The following is a 23,956-nucleotide window of genomic DNA, read 5'->3' as shown; positions in this document are numbered from 1 at the left end:
TGGGTAATTAAATCCCAATTTTCTTTGAAAAGAGACAGCCTTCCTCCAAAGGTGCTGCCAGGCGAGTACTGGCAGCTGAAAAGGCAGGTCATTGGGTCTGCTTACGAAAGGACTGACCCCTGCCCTCACCAGAAGTCTGAGCAGGGGAACTCCTGTCCTAGGCCTAAAAGAACCTTGAGCTCTGGCCCTACCACGCCTAGACCTACCCCTAGACTGGGAATCATAAGCAGGATAAGTCCTTCCCTTAGTAGGCCAATTTCTACTAAACTTGGAGGCTGCACCTGCAAAAATCCTTAACAGTTTGCATAGACTTAGCCTTGTCCTCCATTTTCTTTAAAACTGCTTCCACAGGCGAACCAAACAACACATCAGACTGCAAAGGAGCATCCAAAATCCTTGTTTTAACATGCTCAGCTAAATTCTGATCTCTCAACCAGGCATGCCTACGAAGAACAGAACCAGTGGCAGCCACCCTCGAGGAGGCCTGCACAGCATCAAAACCACACTGCAAGGAATGTTTACCCACCTGTTCAGACACATGAACTAAATCCTGCAACTCTTTACACTCAATACCTTCTGCCAGAGCATCCACCTTAGATTTCAATTGTGAAAGGAGGTAATTCTGATATTTTAACATGTGAAACTGACAATTCAATGCCCTCATGGCTAAAGTGGAAGTAGTATACACTTTCTTTCCCCATCTATCCAAAGCCCTTGCCTCTTTATCAGGAGGAACAGGATTTTTAACAACAAAGGCCTTCACCCCTTTAGGCCCTGAGAGACAGTTTCGGGTCTGCCCTAGGACTCTTAAAAGATACTTATGAGCCTCAGGCACCCTATAGTACCTATCCGGTTTAACTGGGGCAGGAGGCAAAGAATCAGGATTCAGGAAGCCTCTGCAAAACATCTTCCACCACATTCAGAACAGGAGGTATAGCTAAAGGCCTATGCTGGGGTAAAACAAGAATTCCCTAAGCCTCTTCCTGGAATCAGAGAAATCTTGGCCTTCCCATTTAAAATGCTCCCTCATGGAATGCAGAGTCTCTGAAAATGAAAAATCCTCAGGAGGAGAAGCTGGAGTAGAATCATCCACATCAGAATCAGAATAAGGAGGATACTCCTGCAAGTCTTCAGCCAAGACTCAGAAGCCTCCGAACAGTGCTCAAAACTCCCAAACTCAGGTTCCACCCTAGGCCTCTTATCAGGAGGAGGCATAGAACCTCTAATCATAGTAATCAAATCCTCTGCCATTTTAAGCATATGTTTCTTAGGCAAAGACCCTGAAGCACTAGGAGAAACCCCCACTGAAGCTACACTAGGCCTGCCTCTCAAAGCCTGGGAAACAGAGGGGAGGCCCTAACCACCTTAGGAAGAGAGGAAGAACAGCCACCTGAGAAGCCGCCTCAGCCTGGCCTACTTCCTGAGAGGATACATCCTGTAACAATAAAGTCTCTGCCTGAGACTCCAAAGAAACACCTGGCAGAACCTCCGGCTCCACTGAGCCTTCTAAAGAACCGCGCCAGGGACTGTCGGTTCTTCCACTCTAGGCTTTGCTGCTTTATCCTTGCGCTTTTTGCCCGAAGCGGGCGTCGGAGCATCCGACGGCATTTTATAATTACAACGCTTTCCAAAAACTAACCTAGCACAGTCTAACCTTCTCTTAATAGTGCGTTTGTTAAATCTAGCACAAGAGCGGCATCCAACAATGTCGTGCTCAGGCCCTAAACAAGGTATACACAAAGTATGGTAATCCCTATGAGGTATCTGTTTCCCACAAGAAATACAGTTATTCACTTTTTCTGACATCCGGTTAAATACTGAGGCAAGAAAAACCAAAATATTCTAACGGGTACTTAGCCAACTTTGATTCGGTCTGAAACTCTGACTTCAGAAACTTTCAGAACGCCAACCTGCACTCGCAAAATTGCTTCTGCATCGGACCATGCGGCAAAAAAGACTGAGGATATGACGTCGGTCATGCGCATTAGTACCCTGACGTACTGACGTCAGTCTAATGCGCCCTGACCGACGTCAGCCATATACTTTGGTATTCGGGCCGACTGGACAGCGGACTACCCAATAGTTAGGACTGCAGCAATGTGGAATGAAGAACATCACCTGGTACAGTTCTGCCAAAGTACAGACCAATACTGTGAAACACTCAATGGTGGAGAACATATTAGTTCCTGCTCTTAAGTTGTGTTACCAGTTATGGGCTACCAGTAATGGGTGCTACTTACGCATGTAACCCACAAACTTCAGTCCCTATAAAAGCTCATTACTATGTCACTTTAAAGACAGCATCTCTGACACAGTCTTTTTTTAGACAATGCCATGAGGTCAAAACTACCAACATGAAAATTTCATCAAAACACAGATAAAAGGTCATAGTGCTAAATGCTAGGAATCTAAACATGAAGCTGCACTCATTGCAAGCATTCTTAACCCTGGAAGCTGCTGACATTTGTGTAGTCAAAAAAAAACGGATACAAAGCTGCAGAGAGCACCCCAGCCATATCAAGTCACTCATCCTATCATACCTTCAGACCCCAAACCAAGGGCAGCAAAGCAAAAGGAGGTGGGGTTTCAATATACATTAAGGAAATACACACCTCCAGGCTGGTCAAACAGTATGACACACTGGAGACACTCCAGCTGTAGTTAACCATTGAGAAGACCCATCATAGCTAGCTACAGGCTCCCAACTTAATCTCGGGATACCCACTCCCCATATCTGGACCTCTTTGAATTTATCAAGATTCCACCCTTTAACCTGATCCTGGGCGACTTTAACTATCCAATCATAGATTGGAAGAACTAATCATGCCAAAACACAAATGCCCAGAGATTCATTGAGTAGACCCTTACAAGAGGCGATAATATCTTGGACTTGGTATTAACCAACATGTGTAACTACTGCAGCATCCCTACACCATCATCCTCCCTGGTCTTAATCTGATCACAAAGCAGTCACTTTCGAAGTAACAATCGCCCTCAAACCCCTACGCCCCCAGCTAGGGTCAAACAAAAAACTTCTCCAAAGCTGATTACAGCCTCCTGGGGTAAGGTATAAACAGCTTCACAACCACTGCCCCCTTCATATGAACTGGCACAAATTTCCAAACCTACACCAAAGTACTATACGGGCATTTATATAGCTGTAAGGAATCAGGAATACCTGACAGAACAAAATCCTCCTCCTCAAGGAAGAGTAAACCTGTCTGGTGGGCATCTGCAATAAATAAACTCTATAATAAAATGAAAAACTTGCTGTCCGGGACAGAGCAGGTGCCTAACTGGAAGCAATCTCTCCTTGGCCTAAACAAGAAAATAAGAGCACTAGTGAAATCCTCCAAAGCAAACTGAGTCCAAACTGGCCACATCTACTGAAGACAATCATAAGGCCTTCTTCACATATGTCTGCAATCTCAAAGGAAGCACTCAGATTTGCTTAGAACTGGTGGTCAAGGATACCACATATACAAATGCCACAGATATAGCCAACCTGCTGGCAGACAGGTTCAGTAAAAACTTCATCCCTTTCTCTGCCCATCAGTAAATCATGACATCCCAAGCACCTGGCCCCCCCTCCCCTTATCTCTAGGAAGCAAGTCATCACTGCCCTCTAAAAGGCAAAAAGTATAGCCTTCATGGGACCCAATAATACCCCAGGCTGCATCCTACATGAACTCAGGCCAGAACTAGCAGCATTGTTAAGCACCCTATTCAACCAAAGCCTAAGCACTGGCTTCATCTCAGCTGAGTGGAAGACAGCCACGGTCATCCCTTTGCACAAAGATGGAGCATCCACCGATCCAGGAAATTATAGACCTAGCAGTCTAACTAGCCAGATCTGCAAGGCCTTGCAATGGATTATCAGTGATCTCATTAATAAGGACACTGGAAACCTCCAAACAATTGATCCCACTTTGCTTTCATCAAGGGGAGGACATGCTCGTTAAACTTGGTCAACTTCTTTCAGACAGTCACCGAAGCCATAGATGAGGGGAAGATGGTGCACACTGCCTACCCTGACCAAGCCAAAGCTTTTGATACTATTCCCTACTCTGGTATAAAAAGATAAACTCTCTCAACTAGGCATCAATCCGTGTGCTAGCAGATGGGTAGCAAACTGGCTCAGTGATAGAATCAGACTAGTCAAAATAGGGGAAGCCATCTCAAGCAGTAGACCTGTAATGAGTGGCGTACCCAAGAGCTCGGTCTTGGGGCCTTTGTTGTTTGGGATATACTTTTCTGAGATGCATGCCAAAACCAGTGGGCTGTGGCTGACCACATCTGTAGATGACTGCAAGCTGGGCATCGTCACCAATTACCCTAGTGACATGGGCAAACCAAGAGGGTCTCACCCAAACAAATGACTGGTGCCAGAAACATGGCCTCAAACTGAATGCCAAAAAAAGCATCATCCCCCATTGGGGAGAGTGACGTTCCCCCCAAAATATCACCTTGATAACAAGGTCCTAAGCACACAATCAGTCATGAGAAACTTGGGCACCTAAGTTGATAACAACCTGACTTTTGACCACCATATTGCCTCCATTGTACAGAAGGCTTTTTACATGGCCCACTTCATTTGGAAGGGCATCTCGTCCAGGGACAAGGAGGTCATAACCTTTCTGTATTTTTCCCTTATAAGACCCATTATTGAGTACAATGTGCCCTTTCGGCATTTACCTCACTAAGGACATGCAGCAGCTGGAGACAAAAACAGAGGTTCCTCACCAGGAGGATCCAGGGTCTCAAACATCTACCATACACAGATAGGCTAAAAGCCCTGTCCCTCACAGACTCCTCAGAGGTGACGTCTGTCTGGCACACAAAGCAATCTTAGACCCCATCTTGATGGGACTGCTGCATATCCGCAAGTCAAGCTCCACTCGAGTAACCCACATGTGCAATATCAACCAGGTCTGTGACATCAATAGGACTTGTTGGTGGGACTGATTTGTGTTCCAGAGACTCCTACTTCTGTGGAATAGACTCCCTCTCCAAGTCAAGCAGAGTACCTCATTATCCCTTTTTAAGTACAACCTGGATAACCTGACAAGGAACAAAAAATTCACGCCTGGTATTCCACCCAGATGCTGACTTGCTGGAACATGGGATAAATTCTTGGCTAGGCTTACAAGGGGCTCAGGATTAATAACCTATAATACCATGACCCCCCCCATTAATATTCCAAAACGTGCACGCTGATTGGCCAGCGTGCACATTGTAAACAGACTTATACTAATGGAAAAAGGTCCGGTCGCCCGGACTTTTTCCAATAGTATAAGTCTCTTTTAAAACACTGTCTCACTATGTTAAGAGTTTAACATAGCGACACAGGTTTAAAAAAAGCAACGGAGATCTCCGTTGTTTATTTTAAAGCTGTCTCGCTATGTTAAACCCATTTAAGATCTCCGTTGCTTTTTACTGTTTCGCTATGTTAAATAGGTTTAACATAGCGAGACAGCTTTAAAATAATCGACGGACATCTCTGTTAGCTTATTTTAAAGCTATCTCACTATGTTAAACCCATAACATAGCGAAACAGTAAAAAGCAACAGAGATCTTGCTTTCTCCATTGCTTTTGGCCACAGCTCTGATGTACTGCGTAGGCATGCGCAGTACATTAGAACTGCTGCGGATACCAGACAGCTGCGGAAGGGCAGCAAAGAGGCATTATATAATGCCATTATTTAAGAAAAGTAATTATTTCTTTTCTTAAATAATGTCATAGTATAATAGCAATAACCTACTTCTGGGTGTGGGTAATGCGGATTTACCACGGTTGTCTTTGTTTGGTCCGCCCTACCGGGTAAATCCCGCATTACCCACACCCAGGCGTGGGTTATTGCTATAAGAATCTCCTATGATGCTATAATAGAAAATATTTATCAAAGTTCAACATTATTACATTCAAAGCAATGCAATACGATACTGTCAGGATCAATCGTATACTAAACTACTACAATCTTCATCACATATATCATTTGAAGCAGCACAATATTATAATATTATGTCCTCATTTTTTACCAACCCCATATCAGATTGCACCCATTAATTGTAAATTTCCATCATAACAGATGCTACTCACACAAACTTTGCCAATCCTGATTGGAAATAGCACATGCAGCACACTAAGAACATCTTATTTTACCAATAAGAACATCTTATTTTACCAATATTAAGTATAACCATTTTAAAAGATGAAATTTCCAATGCATTCAGCAAAGATAACCATATAAAGAAGTCATACAGTGCAGCTATAAAGCATAAGTTACTTAAAAAAAAAAAACTATATTTCAACTACCAGAAGGAATAACTCTCAAATGCCCCTAATATTGTCCCATATTTGTGCTCTGTCCTTTGCAAATTATTGATTTTCTGGAAATTCATTGAGGATTACAGTAAGTTAATAATGCTTGACATTAGAGTTTCATAATTATTATTGCTCAGAAGATGCATGTCAATATAAAACTTGTCATTCCATTACCTCTGTAAGTGAATTACAGTGATATTTAAAAATTAACCTTTATTTTCGGAGGCAGTTTCCTGAATTCTTGAGCAAAGAAGATACAAAACAGGCCAGAAGGTGAGTATTGCATTCAAAATAGTTAGTCAGCTCCCCAAACTTTTAAAATCAAAAATACCAAGCTAATGCAGCATAGCAAAAGTTTTTCACTTAACAGCAAGTTTCCTTTCCAATTAAATACATAAAACAACCCTTATTTTCATTTGTCACGGTACTCCTTTATACTTAATGCAACAGTAGACAGACAGCAACATATTTAATCCATGAAATTGTTTTAGCCATATCAGTCTCCCTTTTAACCTACTCATCCATCTCCACTACATTGTCTAAGTTTGGAAATAGATCTGTTTTCCAATTCTTTGTAATAACCTTCTTAGTAACCATTACTGTAAACAACAAGACTGGAGATTCATGAAAGGATGTAGTAGGCCCTGCTGTGATCATGGATAATTTATGACTCCGAGACATGTCAGCAGCAACAAGGCAAGACCTCAGAACTGGCTAATTTCCATGTTTCTAAATCACAGTTACTACTACAACATGCAGATCATTACTGACCATTGCTGATCTGCGTGTTGCAGTAGCAAACTGTGGCTCATGCAGGCAATGACATCCTCCCTACAGTCACTTTTCCACACAAACACAAGTACCCATTCAAACACACACACACACACACACACACACACACACACACACACACACACACACACTTGTCCCTCGGACTCGTCTTTCCTCCCATGGTTTACCCCACCCACTGACCGCTATCATAGTTTTAGTACTGTTAGGGCACTCTTGTAGTTCCCCTGGTGGCTTGTGTCTCTCCCCAGTACCAGATCCACTAGAGTGAGTCTAGAAACATGGAGAGTGAGTGATCGAAAAATGGACTTGTGTGTGTGTGTGTGTGTGTGTGTGTGTATATATATATATATATATATATATATATATATATATATATATATATATATAAATTCTCATTATATTCTTAACTGCCTTCAAAAATACTCAGGGCACTAACTGGAAATGATTGAAAGAACACAGCAGCATGGGCAGGACATAAAAGTGCAAAGACTGCACCCTTTGATCAAATTGTAATCCTGTCAACTTCCACCTTTAAAACATCTTGCAATTCCCTTGTGCTTTCAACCTTATCATCTAATCAAATTCTTAAGTGTTTTGTATATATTGCCTCCCAGAGGATTACAAACTCACTCAAGAAAACTTAACACGGTCGATAATTTATTACAATTGCCCTTGTCTTATAGCACAAAAACTAACAACAACAATGGGATAAAACAAAATCCAAGGAGTCATAAAATACATCATTTAATAAGTAAAACAAAAATATATAACTGGTAAGCGCTTTCACAATGGCTTCTTCAGACCATAAAACTTTACCCTCATCAACAACTATCAATTAATATCAAATACAAATCATTGATAGCCCAATTAGAGTACAGAACCATCCCCAACAACAGTCCAATTAAGCAAATATCATGAAGCATTTCCTATCAATAACTCACTAAAAAAAAAATGAAATATATATATATATATATATATATATATATATATATATATATCTAGCAAACATATACAGATATAAAAACATATCAAAACATATCTCAAACAAAGTCTAATACTTTGAAACACATAAAACATAATGAAATATTATGTCCTAAGGCTGAACCCCTTTAAAATAGGTTTAAAGGGACCTCCTCATTTAAACCCCTACCATGATCAGCTCTTAAATGAATAATCCATTTGACTTCCAACGTCTCAGTAAAATTCTGAACATTCCCTCAAGCAAACCGAGATTAACCACATCCATCACTAGAAACCTAAACATATGTTGTTCATCAGTATCCTTCACATGCTTCGACAAAGCATTGCTGGCCAAACCATATGAATGCTATATAAATGTTCCTCAACTCTATCCTTTAACATTCTATCAATTTAGTCACCATAAAAAACTTTACATTGTAAACAGTAAGTCAAATAAACAACATGCAAGTTCAAACAGTTGGCTGCAACCTTAAATACAAACTTCTGTCCTGTGTCTGGATGTATAAAGAAACCACTGTTGTCTATGTAACAACAGTAGTCGAGTCTCCCACAAGGTTGTAGGACATTGCCAGCCTTGCATGTACTACCAGAAAACGTTTTAGGGTAACAAAGCAGTTTTTCCAACATTTTTATTCTTATAGCTAAAATGGGGGAATCTCCTACAATTCCTTTTATCGTGGGGTCGGCAGTCAAACTTCCCCAGTGTTTACTAATTACTTGTGCGACAGCCTTAGTATCATTTATATAGAGAACAGGGATGGAAACTATCCTATTCAAATCTGTAACAGATCACCTATTATAAGAAGATATATTCTGTTCAGAAAAGTATGGTCTCGCTACATTGTTCCTCAGGGAGGGGTCACATTTAAAATATTATCAACCTCAATTTTATTATACCCTCTCATAATCAACCTCCCCCTTAAATCAGAAACTTCAGAAAGAAAAACTTCTTCAGAGGCATTAAGCCTGGAGGCTCTCATTCCTCGTCCTTTAATTATGCAAATTATCTTATTCTGATATTTTATAACATGTCTGTCAAACCAACAAAAGCTAGTACAACAATCTGGTATACTTAATACTTAATTAATAGGTGGGTAATAATTCTTATTTGCATCTCCTTTAAAATTCAGTGAAAGACATCTCTGCTTATAGTAACAGTGTTTTATCAAGTAACTTGCTTCACAATTCCATTAAATATTTTATCACTGACATACTGCCCCTGGCTTAGTTAAACCCTGCTGGTGGACACGGTCTCCACTAAAACTAACAACATTGCTAGCTTTAGGTACCCACAACACTCATGGCTGCAGGGAGGGGCCTTAATCATCCTTGCCTGTGTGGGGGTACCACAGAAGCTTCTGCTGGTTGAGGAAAATGAGGATAAAAAAATGTATTAATTTCCTGAATATGCACTTTAACCTGAACAGGAAGGTGATAGGACCCTGTTAGGATAAATCTAATAATGAACATCAGTAAGACAAGCACTAAACAGATCAGCAGCCCACAGTGACTGATCTCAGTATAAACCTTGGATTTTCTGAAGAGCTGATACTTCGAATCTACAGGGATTGTTTTTTTTTTCAAAGAAGTTTATAAATACTAGCAGAATGCCAGACACTATAACTCTCAACTTCTATGCTGAAGAATTTTGCAATGCCAAAAATAATAGCCAAATAAAGTTCAAAATCAGGAACACATTTTAAATATTACTCTAATTCACTTAAAACATATATAGAATAACACTTTTTGCATTAGCATGCATTTTTTTGACAACAAGAAATATAAAACTCTGATGTCTGGATTTATTGACCGACTGTAATCCTGAATGATTTATCAGCAAATCAAACTCTTTTGAAAGACAGAACAAAATTATAACCAAAATCAGGGAAGGTCTGTGAAATCAGGTACAGTGACAGCTACACATAACTGCTCAATGAGGAAAAGAAAAATGACTTATCCATGCTGCTGTTTGGCAGCTGCTACACAGCAGTCATTGATCTGGTGTGGCAGTACCAGTTGTGATACCCACCAGTGCCACCAATATGTGATGACCCCTCACTGGACCAGTAATAAAGGAGCCTGAATCCTCACCACTGACACCAGTGGGAGACTGCTTTGGGAGAAATAGATACACTAATTCCAGATGCAGCTCTCTGCACCAAGTACAATTTATCTTAAGAGCACACAGGGACCACAGTCAGCTTGGGGGTCTGGATTTCTCTAAATCTGTCTCCCCCCAGGTCCCCAGCAAGACTCCCCACTAGTGCCATCTGAAGGGTTAGGTCCTCAGCCGAATTGTACATGCCAAGTCCTCCAGCACCTTTTCTGTGAACTTAGTGCTTCATGTCCCTGCTCCAAGTAGCTGACACACATACACACACACACACACACACACACACACACACACACACACACACACACACACACACACACCTGGGAAATGCTGGCACAGATTTACCTGCTGTGCCCCCTTTTGCCCAAAGTACAAGGTAGTTGTCATTGTCACCAGACACACTACAATCAGCTACTCTAAGGCCCTTAATAAAGGGTGTCCAAATATACTGTGTAACATTAATACCAATACAAATGGTAGTAGTTGACCAAGACAGCTAGGCTTCTGATATGCCCCACACAGTGTCACCAAAGAAATATAAGCATTCTCAAAGGTCAGATACTTTCTAAAACGACCAGCCACAATAAAAAGTTTTAAATACATTTAATAATAAATAATAAAAGAACATGAAAATGCTGAACATATGTTTACAGTAAATGAGAGAGTTCAAATCAAAGGAAATATTGAAAATAACACTGACTGACAGACTTGGACAAAAAGAAAAACAATATCTAAACTAAGCTTCACTATATTTTTCCTGACCGAATCTAGGAGAACTATACTAATCCCTTCTTATTTAATAGAGCAAGTCAGATGATGTGGTGAATGGTCCTTCTTGTTGTAAGGCGCAAAACAAAATACTCAGTTCTCAGAGACTTCCCACTGTAATATGTAAAACATAATTTCCAAGATGTCTGGTGGAATGACCGTAGCTAGTCACCTAAATCTAGGTTCCCACAGTATCCCCCCTTTGAAGTAGAGACAAGAATTTTGCATAGACCGCTACAACACACATCTGAATGTTTATGACAGTGTATTGGAGCAATGAAACAACTACAGTACTTCCCTTCTTTACAGAGGCTATTAAACAATGGCCTCTCCCAGACCTACCATATCCAGTCCTACTCATCACTGTAGGATGCCATTTTAATGGTTTAACAGCTCATTTACATTTCCCTTATTTTTCTTAAGGTAAGTTAGCTGATTAAACTCTGCTCCTCCAGGGTCCTATGTTTACATACAGTCTCACATGCATGTTCCTTCTTTGCCCAGCAGGACCCACTGTCGATACATTTTTCAACACTAGCAACTTTACAAATCAGTTTGATGTTCAAATGCCATACAGTTCCAATACATTGGTAACATAAGAATCTGTACAAATCACTTTGATATTCAAATGCCATATAGTTCCAATACACTTGTAACACAAGCATCTTGTACACATCAGTTTGATATTCAAAGAATATCGTTCTTTACAAAACTCCAACTAGTGATGCTGGCACTATTCCATACCATCAAACCAGCATTTCACAATGTATTGCTATTTGCTAAAATAAGCACAGGCTAATACTGCTATGGCTAGTGTGTGTGTGTGTGTGTGTGTGTGTGTGTGTGTGTGTGTGTGTGTGTATTTGTGTGTAAAATATCACTGATTATTAATCTGTGCACACACCTAATAATGCACAATTCTTCTGGGTATCAGTAAAACATGCAGTTAACAAGTAATTGTATTTCAAAAGTTATGCATTAAAGTATATCACACAACATTCAGACTATTAGATCTTTCAGGAGTCTCCCCAGACTATATAAATGGATAGAGGGATGTCCCTTATTCATCACGGACTGTTGCTGATTGGGAAAAATAAGGAGAAAAATATAAATTTTCTGATTATACTGTTTAATCTGAACAGGGGTGTGATATGACACTGTTAGGATAAAGCTGATGATGGCATCTGCTCTCACAGGGCTGTGATATGACACTGTTCAGATAAAGCTGAGGGCTGTGATATATGATCATTCCTTATCCCCTAAACCTCACACACGGTGATGTGTTAACACTGACCAGGTCCTGGCACCAAACTTTAAGGTTTTCTTCAAACCCTAACTCATTTGGAAAGACCACAACTCCCCTGCGTGTTGCACCTTCAGTGGAATCCTCTGCTTTCCTAGACATAAGTAGACACAAGTAGACATACGCTAAATGGCTTATAGGGGCTGCAAATAGTCTCTCAGATTCGGCAGTGATATCTTATTGTTTTACAAAAGCAGTGATCTGATATCACCTTACAGCTCTCCCAGTACAGTGTCTGGCAGAAAAAGTAAACTTGTGCTGAATATTAAAGCACACTATAGGCCCTAGGCTAGTCTAATGGGTGTTCCTAGTCCAGCTTCATAGCACATTCTATGTTTAGTGTTTTGTAGTAAATACAACATTCTTGTCCGGGGATTAAGACACCCACATAGGTCCTAGGCTAGTCAAATGTGTGTTACAAACCTACTATCTTACTGTCCACCTAACTGGCTGCACATATTACCACCAGTGCTAAATTGAGAATTATGTCTCACTATAGGAGCGCTTTCACGTAGTTGCTGGCCATGTGCATTTTTCCATGCTTTAGGGATGGTGTTTTACTTAACTAGACGCTCCTTCACTAATCTGTAGTACCAAATGCACGCTCTACACAACTCTCTAAGGTGATTGTACTATTGGTCAATGTGATTTAAATCACATTTAATGATATTAAAAGTACTCAGATAAATATTTACTGTGTTCCTGGAATAGATTTATGTTATTCTCTTAAATGAGACCTGATTTAACACTTTTTAAGACTATTATAGACACAGCATGTACATAAACACTATAACTATATAATTAGGTCTTAGTTTCACGTTTAGTCTGGATTCTCGGATTCTCTAACATTGTGTATTAATACAGTAAATTTAAGTTATTATCAGTAGAAAGGCAATTGCCTTGCTGTACTGTGACTGTACTTTCCTGTTTCATACAAAGCTAAACCAGTGCATATTTGTGTATTGACTTGTTCCCTGTTAGAAGTCCTGATATGACTAAATGAAATGTGTTTTAATGGCTGTTAATAATTTAAATGTGGCTATCAAATATCCTAGAGCTTACAACCATACAAAACTAAGCATACTACTGTGTAAGAACTGTATTAGAAACTTATACTAGCTGCTTAACTTCTCCCTACATCCTTATCCTGTTATTCCACACCCCTCATCCCATCTTCTCTTCACTGCTCTCCCTCAAATAATATAGCCTTCTAACTACCACTCCACCTATACCCCTACTCCTTTTCTCCCACTATATCTACCACTTCCTTTTCACAAGTAATCTCTCCCTCCTATCCTTACCTCACCTCCTCCTCCCTACTATCTGTCTCTTGCTATTTCAACTTACTATTCATGTATCTCACAAATGTTTTATTTTCTCCATCCTAATCCTACAGGTCCCTGGCACCAAACTTTAAGGTTTTCTTCAAACCCTAACCCACTTGGAAAGACCACAGCTCCCCCTGCGTGTTGCACCTTCAGTGAAATCCTCTCCAACAACAGTGCCATTTTAACTAAAGAATGTATGTTTTATATATATATATATATATATATATATATATATATATATATATATATATATATAAAATCTACTTAGTCCTACTTAGCCTACTTATGTGACACTATGTTGAGGGTACCTGGTCAGCTTAATCACATCTCTGGAAGCCCCATCCCTCTTACCAAACACTACAACCTTCTAGTGTCCCACCAACCCCTTACTCACTTGCTCAATCACTCTCGTTGTCTCTCACTCTCCCCATCTCCACTTAAAAGTATCTCTCTCTGCCATCACCCAATGTCCACTTACCAGTCGCTACTGGTCTAACCACCTTCTCAGTCCCTTTTTCATACCTCATCCTCACACGGGTCTCCTCTATTAACTTGGCCATCTTTCACATAACCCTAGCCACCACCACCACCCTCCCGAAACTGCACCCCCACTCACCTCACTAGCCTTACTCTCAGTCCAGTAGATACACTTTCCCTCCTGTAACCTATCCTATTACCACCTCTAAGACTGTATTATCTACCTAAATAGATGTGCAAATATACCCAACACTAACTCTGTTCCCTGCTCAGTGCCAGTTAGTTCTCAGCCCTCGGGCTGTCTAATTCCCCTTCAGAGATTTGTGCATAAAATAAATCATATTACAGTGAAGCTATAAGTCTCCTCCGTCTTCACCAACTTACTCTGATTGTTTCTGTGGAAGTTGGGCCTCTTCCAAACCGGTGCAGCAATGCTCCATTTCCCTACTCTACCCTACCCCCTTTCCCACCCACCCCTAGATCACTGTAACTTATACCTAACAACGACACCCACTACTAATTACCTCACTACCCAATTAATCAACCAAAATTGAAAACTAGACACCACACCCTCTAACAAACTTTACACTTCCACATCAATCAACTACTACATAACCTGTTTACGCCACACCCTTACTTACTCACCCCATTCCCCTCACCCAGCACATGGAAACCAGCTATACCTTAACTACTCTCTCTTCATACTGATTAAGATGCCCAAATCACATAAAAACATACTACTAAAAGTATTATTCTATCCATCTATTATTCTTCCCCTACTCCTTCTCGCCATCCTCTCTTCCTACCACTACCAACTTCAACTCAACAATCCTTCTCCTTGGCAGACTACATCCATAACTAACCACAATCACTTAAAATGTTTCACAATTATACCAACTGACATTAATACTGACATTAATACCTATAAGACACTCACATATTATCATAATAATCTAACACCAAAAACTAACCCTCTCACCTCTCACAAACAAAAACAAAATACTGCACAAATTATCCAAACTCTACCTACACCTTCTACTCACACTGACCTGCTGTGGTGACATACAACCCAACGTTGGACCCACTCATACTACTACTAACCCAAACACAATTAACTCCATCTACAACAGACCCACCTCATCCCTCCTCTTCCTAAACATAAACATAAGAAGTATACTAAACAAAATCCAGGACCTTCATGCCCTACTAACCTTATATAAACAGTTGTATTGACTGAAACCTGACTTAAACCTGAACATAGAAATAATGAAATCCTAGCCCCAGGCTATAACATAATAAGGAAGGATATAGTACAGAAAAAAGGTGGAGGGGTAGCAATCCTATTTCAAAACAATCTCACCCTGGAACAGTAACAGTTTGACTGTGATACCCAGGAACTGAAGGATATAGAACTGATCCTGACAAAATTTAAACTAAACTCTCACAAACAAATAGTAATTGCAGGAGCCTACCTCCCTCCAGGCAATAACATCAACACAACAGAAAACCTACTTAATTGGACCACAAACTCCCTTCTCATGAAACTATAGTACTAGGAGACTTTAACATAGATAGGCTCAAATGCTCTAACCATAACCCCTCTACCCACATCATCCACCACCGATTCACCCAAATAATATCCAGCCCACCAGAACTGACAAAGCAACTAAACATCATTCCATCTTAGACTGGATACTGTTATCCCATCCCTCCCTTGTACAACAGTCAGGGTGTCTCCCTGACAGTCTTAAGCAATCACCAGCCAACCTAATTAGGAATAGATCTAACCAACACATCAAATAACCCATCCTTAGAATCATCTGCAACAAAAGGAACTTCAAAGCCACAGACTTTACCAAATCACTAAACTGCTGTGACTGGACCCCCATTAAACTACCCCTCGACAATACTGTGCAATACTTTAACACTACCTTTCTAGAAATTTTAAACTACCACGCACCCTCTAGCTAGAACAGTAAGGATAAAAAACAACTATGCCCCATGGCTCACAAAGGAGACTAAAAACACAATGAAAGAAAGACAAAAGCTGGATATTGTTTCAAAAGGATAAATCCCCTACACTAAGGCAAAACTACCTAGAACTTCGTAATAAAGCCAAAAGACAGATTAAAGCTGACAAAACTAACTACTATAGAAACACTCAAGAGAAATATGAATATAACCCACAAAAATTCTGGTCCAGCATAAATAAAATACTATACCCAGGAAAAGCCTCCACCCCAACCCCTGTACTCCAAAATAATGATACCAATATCCCCACACAATTCAACAACTTCTTCACTGAAACAAGTTGTTGTTGTTGTCTTTCGGCTTTTCCTGGTTAGGGGTCGCCACAGTGGAACTCCGGTCCGCTAATGATTGGCAGTAGATTTTGACGAACGCCGAGGTGCCAGCTTGATGTTTAACCTTCAAAGGCACGCCCATTTACGCATGTCTTTCGAACGCCCACCCAACCACGGGGAGGACATGCAGACTCCACACAGAAGGCACTCCCCACATTCCAGCTGAGAATCGAACGGGAGAACCTCTTGCTGCGAGGCAACAATGCTACCGCACCACTGAAGTAAAACTAGCAAATGCCCAACCAAACACAAATACTTCAACACAACTTATCCACCCAATTCCACAATAATGAAAAACAAACACACCCCTACTACCTTCTGCCTACAACCAGTCCCAACCAAGACAATCTCAAAACTCCTTCAGCAACTTAAAGCTACTACCCTAGCCACTGACAAATTACCAGCAGATTTCCGACAGATATCAGCAGAGGCCATATCCTAGCCTGTATCCATCCTCATAAACAGATCTCTATCTGAACATAAAGTACCCATCTTATGGAAAACTTTACATATACCACTTCATAAACGTGGTACTTCCCTAGAACTGACCAACTACTGCCCAATTGCTATCCTAGCCCCTCTATCCAAAATACTGGAAAGAGTTGTCCATTTCCAGCGAATACATTACCTCTAACAAAACAATCTGCTATCCAAAACTCAACATGGCTTTAGAACCTCCAACAGCACCATCACTGCTCTCCTTAGCTATACCAACACAGTAAACCACCACAGGAACAAAGGCTTATTTGCATCTTCCATCTTTTTAGACCTATCAAAGTCCTTTGACATGGTGAATTATAATATGTTTCTCCAAACTCTGACTAACCTAAATCTTTGCTCTGCCACAATAAGTTGTTTTCACAATTACTTATCTGACCAACATCAAGCACATTTATGGCAAGATAAACTGTCCACCCTACTGCCAGTCTCAATAGGAGTCCCCCAAGGATCTATCCTAGGCCCTCTACTGTTCTCTTTTTTCACTAATATCTCTTCAGCCCTACCCACTGCCTCAGTAGTGCAATATGCTGACGATACCATTATATGTGCCACCCCAAACATTAAAGAATTACAAACCCTTACCCAATCAAACTTCACTCTAGCTGAAACATGGTTTGCCAACATCAAACTTATTCTCAATCCCAACAAAACAAAACTGATTCTGTTCAATCCTGGAAGATCCCATTCCTCAAATGAAAGAAACCATAAACTTCAAAAGTAATATTCAAATCACACCAACACCACACACAAAACTACTAGGTGTAGAGATCGATCACCAACTAAAATTTGATATCCATACAGCACAAACCATCAAAAAAGTCAACAAGAAACTAGGCCTACTCTATAGAAACAAACAATTCATGACAACACATACTAAAACTATGATCACTAGAACCCACCTGCTATCCATCCAACTTTATGCCTCCCCCATATTAATCAACCTGAGTCAAAAAGAACTAAACAAAATGGAGTCTTGTTACAACAAGAGTGCCAAGTTTGCCACTGAAGCCATACATAGGTCCCACCATTGTACATCCCTAAAACAGCTCAATTGGCTAGAGCTACCCCATGTACTATTACTGAATCAAATCTCAACAGCACATAAGCTTTACCATCTACTTGAAAAAAAAACAGCCCTTCAGGGTATTATACAGCCTTATACTACCTCTAGAGAACTAAGAATTAGCAACCAGAACCTAATAAAAGTTATCAGACACAAAAATGAAGCAGGTAAATCCCTATTTGCCTGCACAATAGCCCAGTCCTGGAATACACTTCCAAACCACATAACCTCCACGATCTCCCCAACACAATTTAAACACCTCCTAAAAAAACATTACTCTAATAATTGGCTATGCTCATGCTACTCCCCAGGATAATCCAGACCATGGCAAATCAGTACAATCTCCAACAATGTATGTTGAATCCTACAAAGCACTGTCAAGTTCCTTGTAGAATCAGCCACTATATACCCATAGGAATTAAGAACTGTACTTACAAAACTGAACCCTAATAAATGGTAACCTCGTAATCTAATACTATCTCTCAAATTGTATCCTAACAATTACACAACCCTATCAGCTCTAGGCCTCTTTTCCCTGTTAAAGGCCTACTCTCTTGATGCTCTCCCTACTAGGTAAAAAAAAAAAAAAAAAATCTTTATGACGGTATAGACTTATAGCATTAATGCACATGTAACCTTTGTATTATGTTGATGTTGACCTCTCTCTGTCGATGCTGATTACATCTGTACCAACTTGTTGTACCAACTTGTAACTTAACTAACTTGGAGCTTTTCTCCCCATGCCTCTGCTGAAAATGGACCTGTGTCCAGTCGGAGTCTCCCGGTTAACAAATGTAAAATAAAAAAATAAATTACACTGTTAGGAGAAAGCTGAAGGCTGTGATATGACACTGTTAGGATAAAGGTGATGATGGCCTCTGCTCTCACAGGGCTGTGATATGAGACTGTTAGGATAAAGCTGATGATGGCCTCTGCTCTCACAGGGCTGTGATAGGACACTGTTAGGATAAAGCTGATGATGGCCTCTGCTCTCACAGGGCTGTAATATGACACTGTTAGGATAAAGCTGATGATGGCCTCTGCTATCAACGGGTTGTGACATGAAACTGTTAGGATAAAGCTGAAGATGGCCTCTGCTCTCACAGGGCTGGAATATGACACCGTTAGAATAATGCTGATGGTTGCTTTGCTCTCAACTGTACCCATTCTAAAACCTGCCTTGATCAGATGCGTGTGCAGGAAGCTGCTGTAGGTTATGTGCATGTGTGTGTGTGTGTGTGGCGGGGGGGGGATTGTACGGTTATTACTTCTTTACTTTTCACAGTCAAACCTTAGATATGTTTCAGCTGAGGACAGTGTGGTCATTGTTCCTTTTATTTTTCTCAAAGACGTCAGAATTGCACAAAGGGGGATACAATAGCTTGTGTAGGGGCAGTGTACTGTCTAGAAGCAACAAAGTAGAATACATTACTGGAATCATTAGCTTTTTTTTTTTTCACTTTACTCACAATCACACATCAGGGACATATACAGGTGGCTGCCATTGGGGGTTAGGAGTGATGAGGCATTTGATGTATATGTATGTCAGTAGTCACTTAAAACACATGACTGTGGCAATTTGAACCTCTGCTTTTATCCCAGTCAAACACCAGAGGATGCATAAGTAGTGACTGAATGCATAAGTAGAGACTGTCTTCTTGTGAGGTTTAGGGAGGCAGGCAGTATTCCCAAACAAGACCTGTGTATCCTCACAACAAATGGTTTGTTAGTTTACTGTTGGCTACTATTTTGTCAATCTCAGTGAAGCTTTGGGCACAACTTGTATCTTCCTTGAAAGAATAAAAAAAAAAGAGACAAATGTTTCTTACTCACGCCTTTTGTTTAGGCCACCATTGGATTAAAAGGTTGGGAAAATGCTCTGAAATGTTTCCCAGAACATATATAACCTTATGGCTTCTTGGGCTCTGGCTTATCCGAACTATTTCCTAAATGGTTACTACTGCACTGGCTTGGTCAGGGAAAGTTATGTTGAAAGGATGCAAAGAAAACTAAAGCTGAACAGTAAATTTCTTTCCTTAATTATAAATTTCTGTTCAAGCCACCATTTAATGAAAAGGTTGGTAAAATGCAAATAAAAACAAATTAAATGCACTTCAAAGCAAGTAAAAAGATAGCTGTTTGAAAAAGCTGAAGAGCAAGGCAAAATATGTGACAAGGAAGACAAAACATAATGTACATAGTATGAGGTGCCTATGATGGGGGGGAAACGGAGAGGAGGAATGCTGTGTGTGTGTGTGTGTGTGGGGGGGGGGGGGGTTGGGCTGAAAAGTTGACCAAGGTCGCCATTTCAGCCAAGTACAGACCTGTGTATAAACTTGTAATGCATCACTGTTGCAACTAAATGACAGTAAATGTAACTGTCCCCTTGTGAGATGGGCCAAGTGTTGTACATAATGTAAGAGCATTGTAGCTACAGGCGAGTGTGTGTGCACTACTCCTAAAAGTTCGAAGTGTGAACTAAAAGGTTGCTTAGGTAAGAGGGTAGCAACACAGTGATACTTAGACTAGGGGCCCTGAAAGTGACATTTGCTGGGGGCAACCAAAATGCTAACATCGGCACTGTAGGGGACTACAGAACATGGGTTGTAAATAGGCTTGTGTCCCAGAAAAAATAAATTGTGTTCACTGAAAGTGGTATGTGGCTTTTTTTTTTTCATTTTCGACCAATGATACTTCAGTGAAAGAGATTCAGTCAGTCAACATGATTCCTTAAACATTATAACCCCATGACACATTAGGCTTTCAAAATGACTTCTTTCTTCATCATTGCCCCAAGTCATAAAAATATAATACAGTAAAACAGATAGTTCACATACTCTAATTACATATAGTTAATAGCGTATGCTATGAAATTATTTTTAAAGTACTGCAATGCAGACCTGCAAAGCATAATGCTTACTTCCTGCAGTTTTGTTGCAGACTACTTGTACTGATAACATTCAGAACAAACCATAGTAAATTTACTTACCTGTACCTCCAGGAATTCAGTCTCATTCTTGGTTTGTAAATCGTTAAGATCTCGGACTTTTAGTTCCAGGGATGATAATAATGTTTTCAGCTTGTCCTGTAGATTTTAACAAACTAAATTAAATAAGAAACAAATAAGAGCAGCAAAATGTAATAATCACTTTACATATGGGGGGGGGGGGCACAAAATACAGAGTTATCTACTAAATCCTGAAAACCAGCACACTGTGGCAGGGACACCAAAATATAACAATCACTTTACATGTGGGGATGGGGGCACAAAATACAGAGTTATCTACTAAATCCTGAAAACCAGCGCACTGTGGCAGGGACACCAAAATATAACAATCACTTTACATGTGGGGATGGAGGCACAAAATACAGAGTTATCTACTAAATCCTGAAAACCAGCACTGTGGCAGGGACACCAAAATATAACAATCACTTTACATGTGGGGATGGAGGCACAAAATACAGAGTTATCTACTAAATCCTGAAAACCAGCGAGCTGTGGCAGGGACACCAAAATATAACAATCACTTTACATGTGGGGATGGAGGCACAAAATACAGAGTTATCTACTAAATCCTGAAAACCAGCGCACTGTGGCAGGGACACCAAAATATAACAATCACTTTACATGGGGGGATGGAGGCGCAAAATACAGAGTTATCTACTAAATCCTGAAAACCAGCGCACTGTGGCAGGGACACCAAAATATAACAATCACTTTACATGTGGGGATGGAGGCACAAAATACAGTTATCTTCTAAATCCTGAAAACCAACGCACTGTGGCTTATATATAGCTATATAGCTTAGTACCTACCTATGATGAACTACTAAGTTATCGGCCCTAGGGCCCATACAAGCCTAGCCAAAAAATGTACCCTGGCTTTCGCCACCCAAGCAAATTATTTTCCTGTGCCCCTGTCGCGCAGAGCCACAGAAGTGATCCCCGGGGTGAATTTCCCATTTCCCATCCAATCATCAATATTTTTCTTGAAGAGTGCTAATGAGGAGCTCTGTTTGACATAGATAGGTAGTCTGTTCCAGAGTATGGGAAGTCCCTGGGACAGGAATCTATCCCTCCAGCATGTTCTGTTTATTGTGGTGACAAGGTTTAGGTCCCTAGAGCGTGTAGCTCGGAGGATTGGGATTTAAGTGGAGCATGTGCAACAGCTCTGGGTGTGACATAGCTTTGTATGTTAGGCAGAGATTGCCCCGAGTAGGCGATATGCGATGGAGTAAAGCTGTAGTTTTTTGAAACGGTCTGCAAAGGGCATCTGTTTGAGGCCAGTAATCCTCTTTGTGAGGTATTTCTGTGGTCTTTCCAGTCATTGTAGATTTCTTGTGAGGTACATACCAAAAGGGGCGTTGTACTCTATAATGGGTCTAATGAGTGATGAGTAGAGGGGAACAATGACCTCTTTTTTTCTGGATGAGAATCCTTTTGTGATGAGATGAGCCACGTAGAAGGATTTCCTGACCACTGTGGCGATGTGATTATCAAAGTAGAGACTACTGTCCACCTGTGTCCCAAGGTCTCATCACATTTTCGGCATTAAGTAGACTACCAGCTATGTGGTAGTTCATGGGTACAGAGTTTTTACCAAAGGGATGACAATACACTTTTTGGCATTGAACTTCAGGCCATGGCTTTGACACCAGGTATCTGTCTCAGTGAGGCCCTTTTGTAGTTTGTCCACATCGTTAGGAGTTTCGATTATGGCTCCTAGTTTGCAGTCATCTGCAAACTTTGTTAATAAAGACCTTCTGTGTTGGCCTGCACTTCAGAGAAGTAGATACCAAACAGGAGAGGACCCAGGACTGAACCCTGTGGTACTCCACTTGTCACTGGTCTGATGTCAGATTTGGAATCCGCTACTTTCACAGTGTGGGTTCTGTCCGTGAGCCAGTTGGCAACCCATCTTGTTACATAGGGATTTATACCTAGTTTAGTGAGCTTATCTATAATTCCAGAGTGGGGGATGGTGTCAAAAGCCTTGGCGAGATCTAGATAAGCTGTGTGAACCATTTTACCCTCATCTATGGCTTTGGTGACTGCTTCAAAGAAGTCAATCAGGTTTAGAAGACATGATCTGCCTTTTACAAATCCAAACTGGGTAGGGTCCACAGTTTGGAGATTACCAATGTCTTTGTTTAGGAGTTCCACGACAATACGTTCCATGGCCTTGCAGACCAGGCTCGTCAGGCTAACGGGGCAGCAGTTCCCGGGGTCCGTCATGGCTCACCCTTTGTGGAGTGGGATAACAGTCGCGGTGCACCATTCAGTGGGTACAAAGCCTGAGGTGAGGCTATGATTGGACATTGTACTATGGTAGGTTGCCAGTTCATTCTGTAGTTCGTGTAGAACGCAGCCTGTGATATTGTCAGGTCCCATGGATGCTGTGTTCTTGGCTTTGCAGAGTGTGTTTTTTACCAGTGCAGCCATGATTATAGGAACTTTGCATTCTTCCGGTATAGTGATGGGCCCTCTAGGGGATGAGGGGGGGTAAAGTTAGCACTGAACCTATCTACTAGGATGTTGGCAATATCAGTTGGTTCTGTATATTTAGTGCCATTGTGCTGTAACTCAGAGCAGATCTGAGTGTTCCCATTTAGATTCTTGACATAGCTATAGAATGCTTTGTGGTTGTCGTTAGAATCAGTCACAATTTTGTTTTTGTAACTAGCTTTGGAGGATTTTATGAGGGATCTCAGCTTCTTACTGAGGTTGACCAGGGAGTTCCTCCAGTCATGGGATTTTACTCTTTTTTGAAACAGTTTCTTTCTTCTGTTGTAGAGTTTGTTTATGGCAGAGGACCACCAGATTGGCTTCCTTTTTTTGGAGGATAACATCTTGGTTCTATTAGGGATAGCATGATCCATGCACTCGTGTAAGTGCTTATAAAGTGCATTTGTGTAGGATTCGGCAGTCATACCTCTATTGTC

The 23,956-nt window shown here is 40.8% G+C and overlaps 1 protein-coding gene across 1 annotated transcript in view; it reads right to left on the bottom strand.

The window, feature by feature from the left end:
* Positions 1–23,956, bottom strand: part of LOC122813933 (zinc finger protein 480-like) — a 177,380-nt gene that overhangs the window by 117,515 nt on the left and 35,909 nt on the right. The window contains exon 2 of the mRNA XM_044086479.1: positions 21,004–21,099. Coding sequence (XP_043942414.1) covers positions 21,004–21,099 — 96 coding nt within the window. The remainder of the gene's footprint in view (positions 1–21,003; positions 21,100–23,956) is intronic.

Source organism: Protopterus annectens, chromosome 10.part0 (genome assembly GCF_019279795.1).
Source record: "Protopterus annectens isolate FY-2018-M chromosome 10.part0, PAN1.0, whole genome shotgun sequence".
Taxonomy (NCBI): Eukaryota; Metazoa; Chordata; order Ceratodontiformes; family Protopteridae; genus Protopterus; species Protopterus annectens.
The sequence above is the reverse complement of the archived record's forward strand: the minus strand, read 5'-3'. Positions and strand labels throughout refer to the sequence as shown.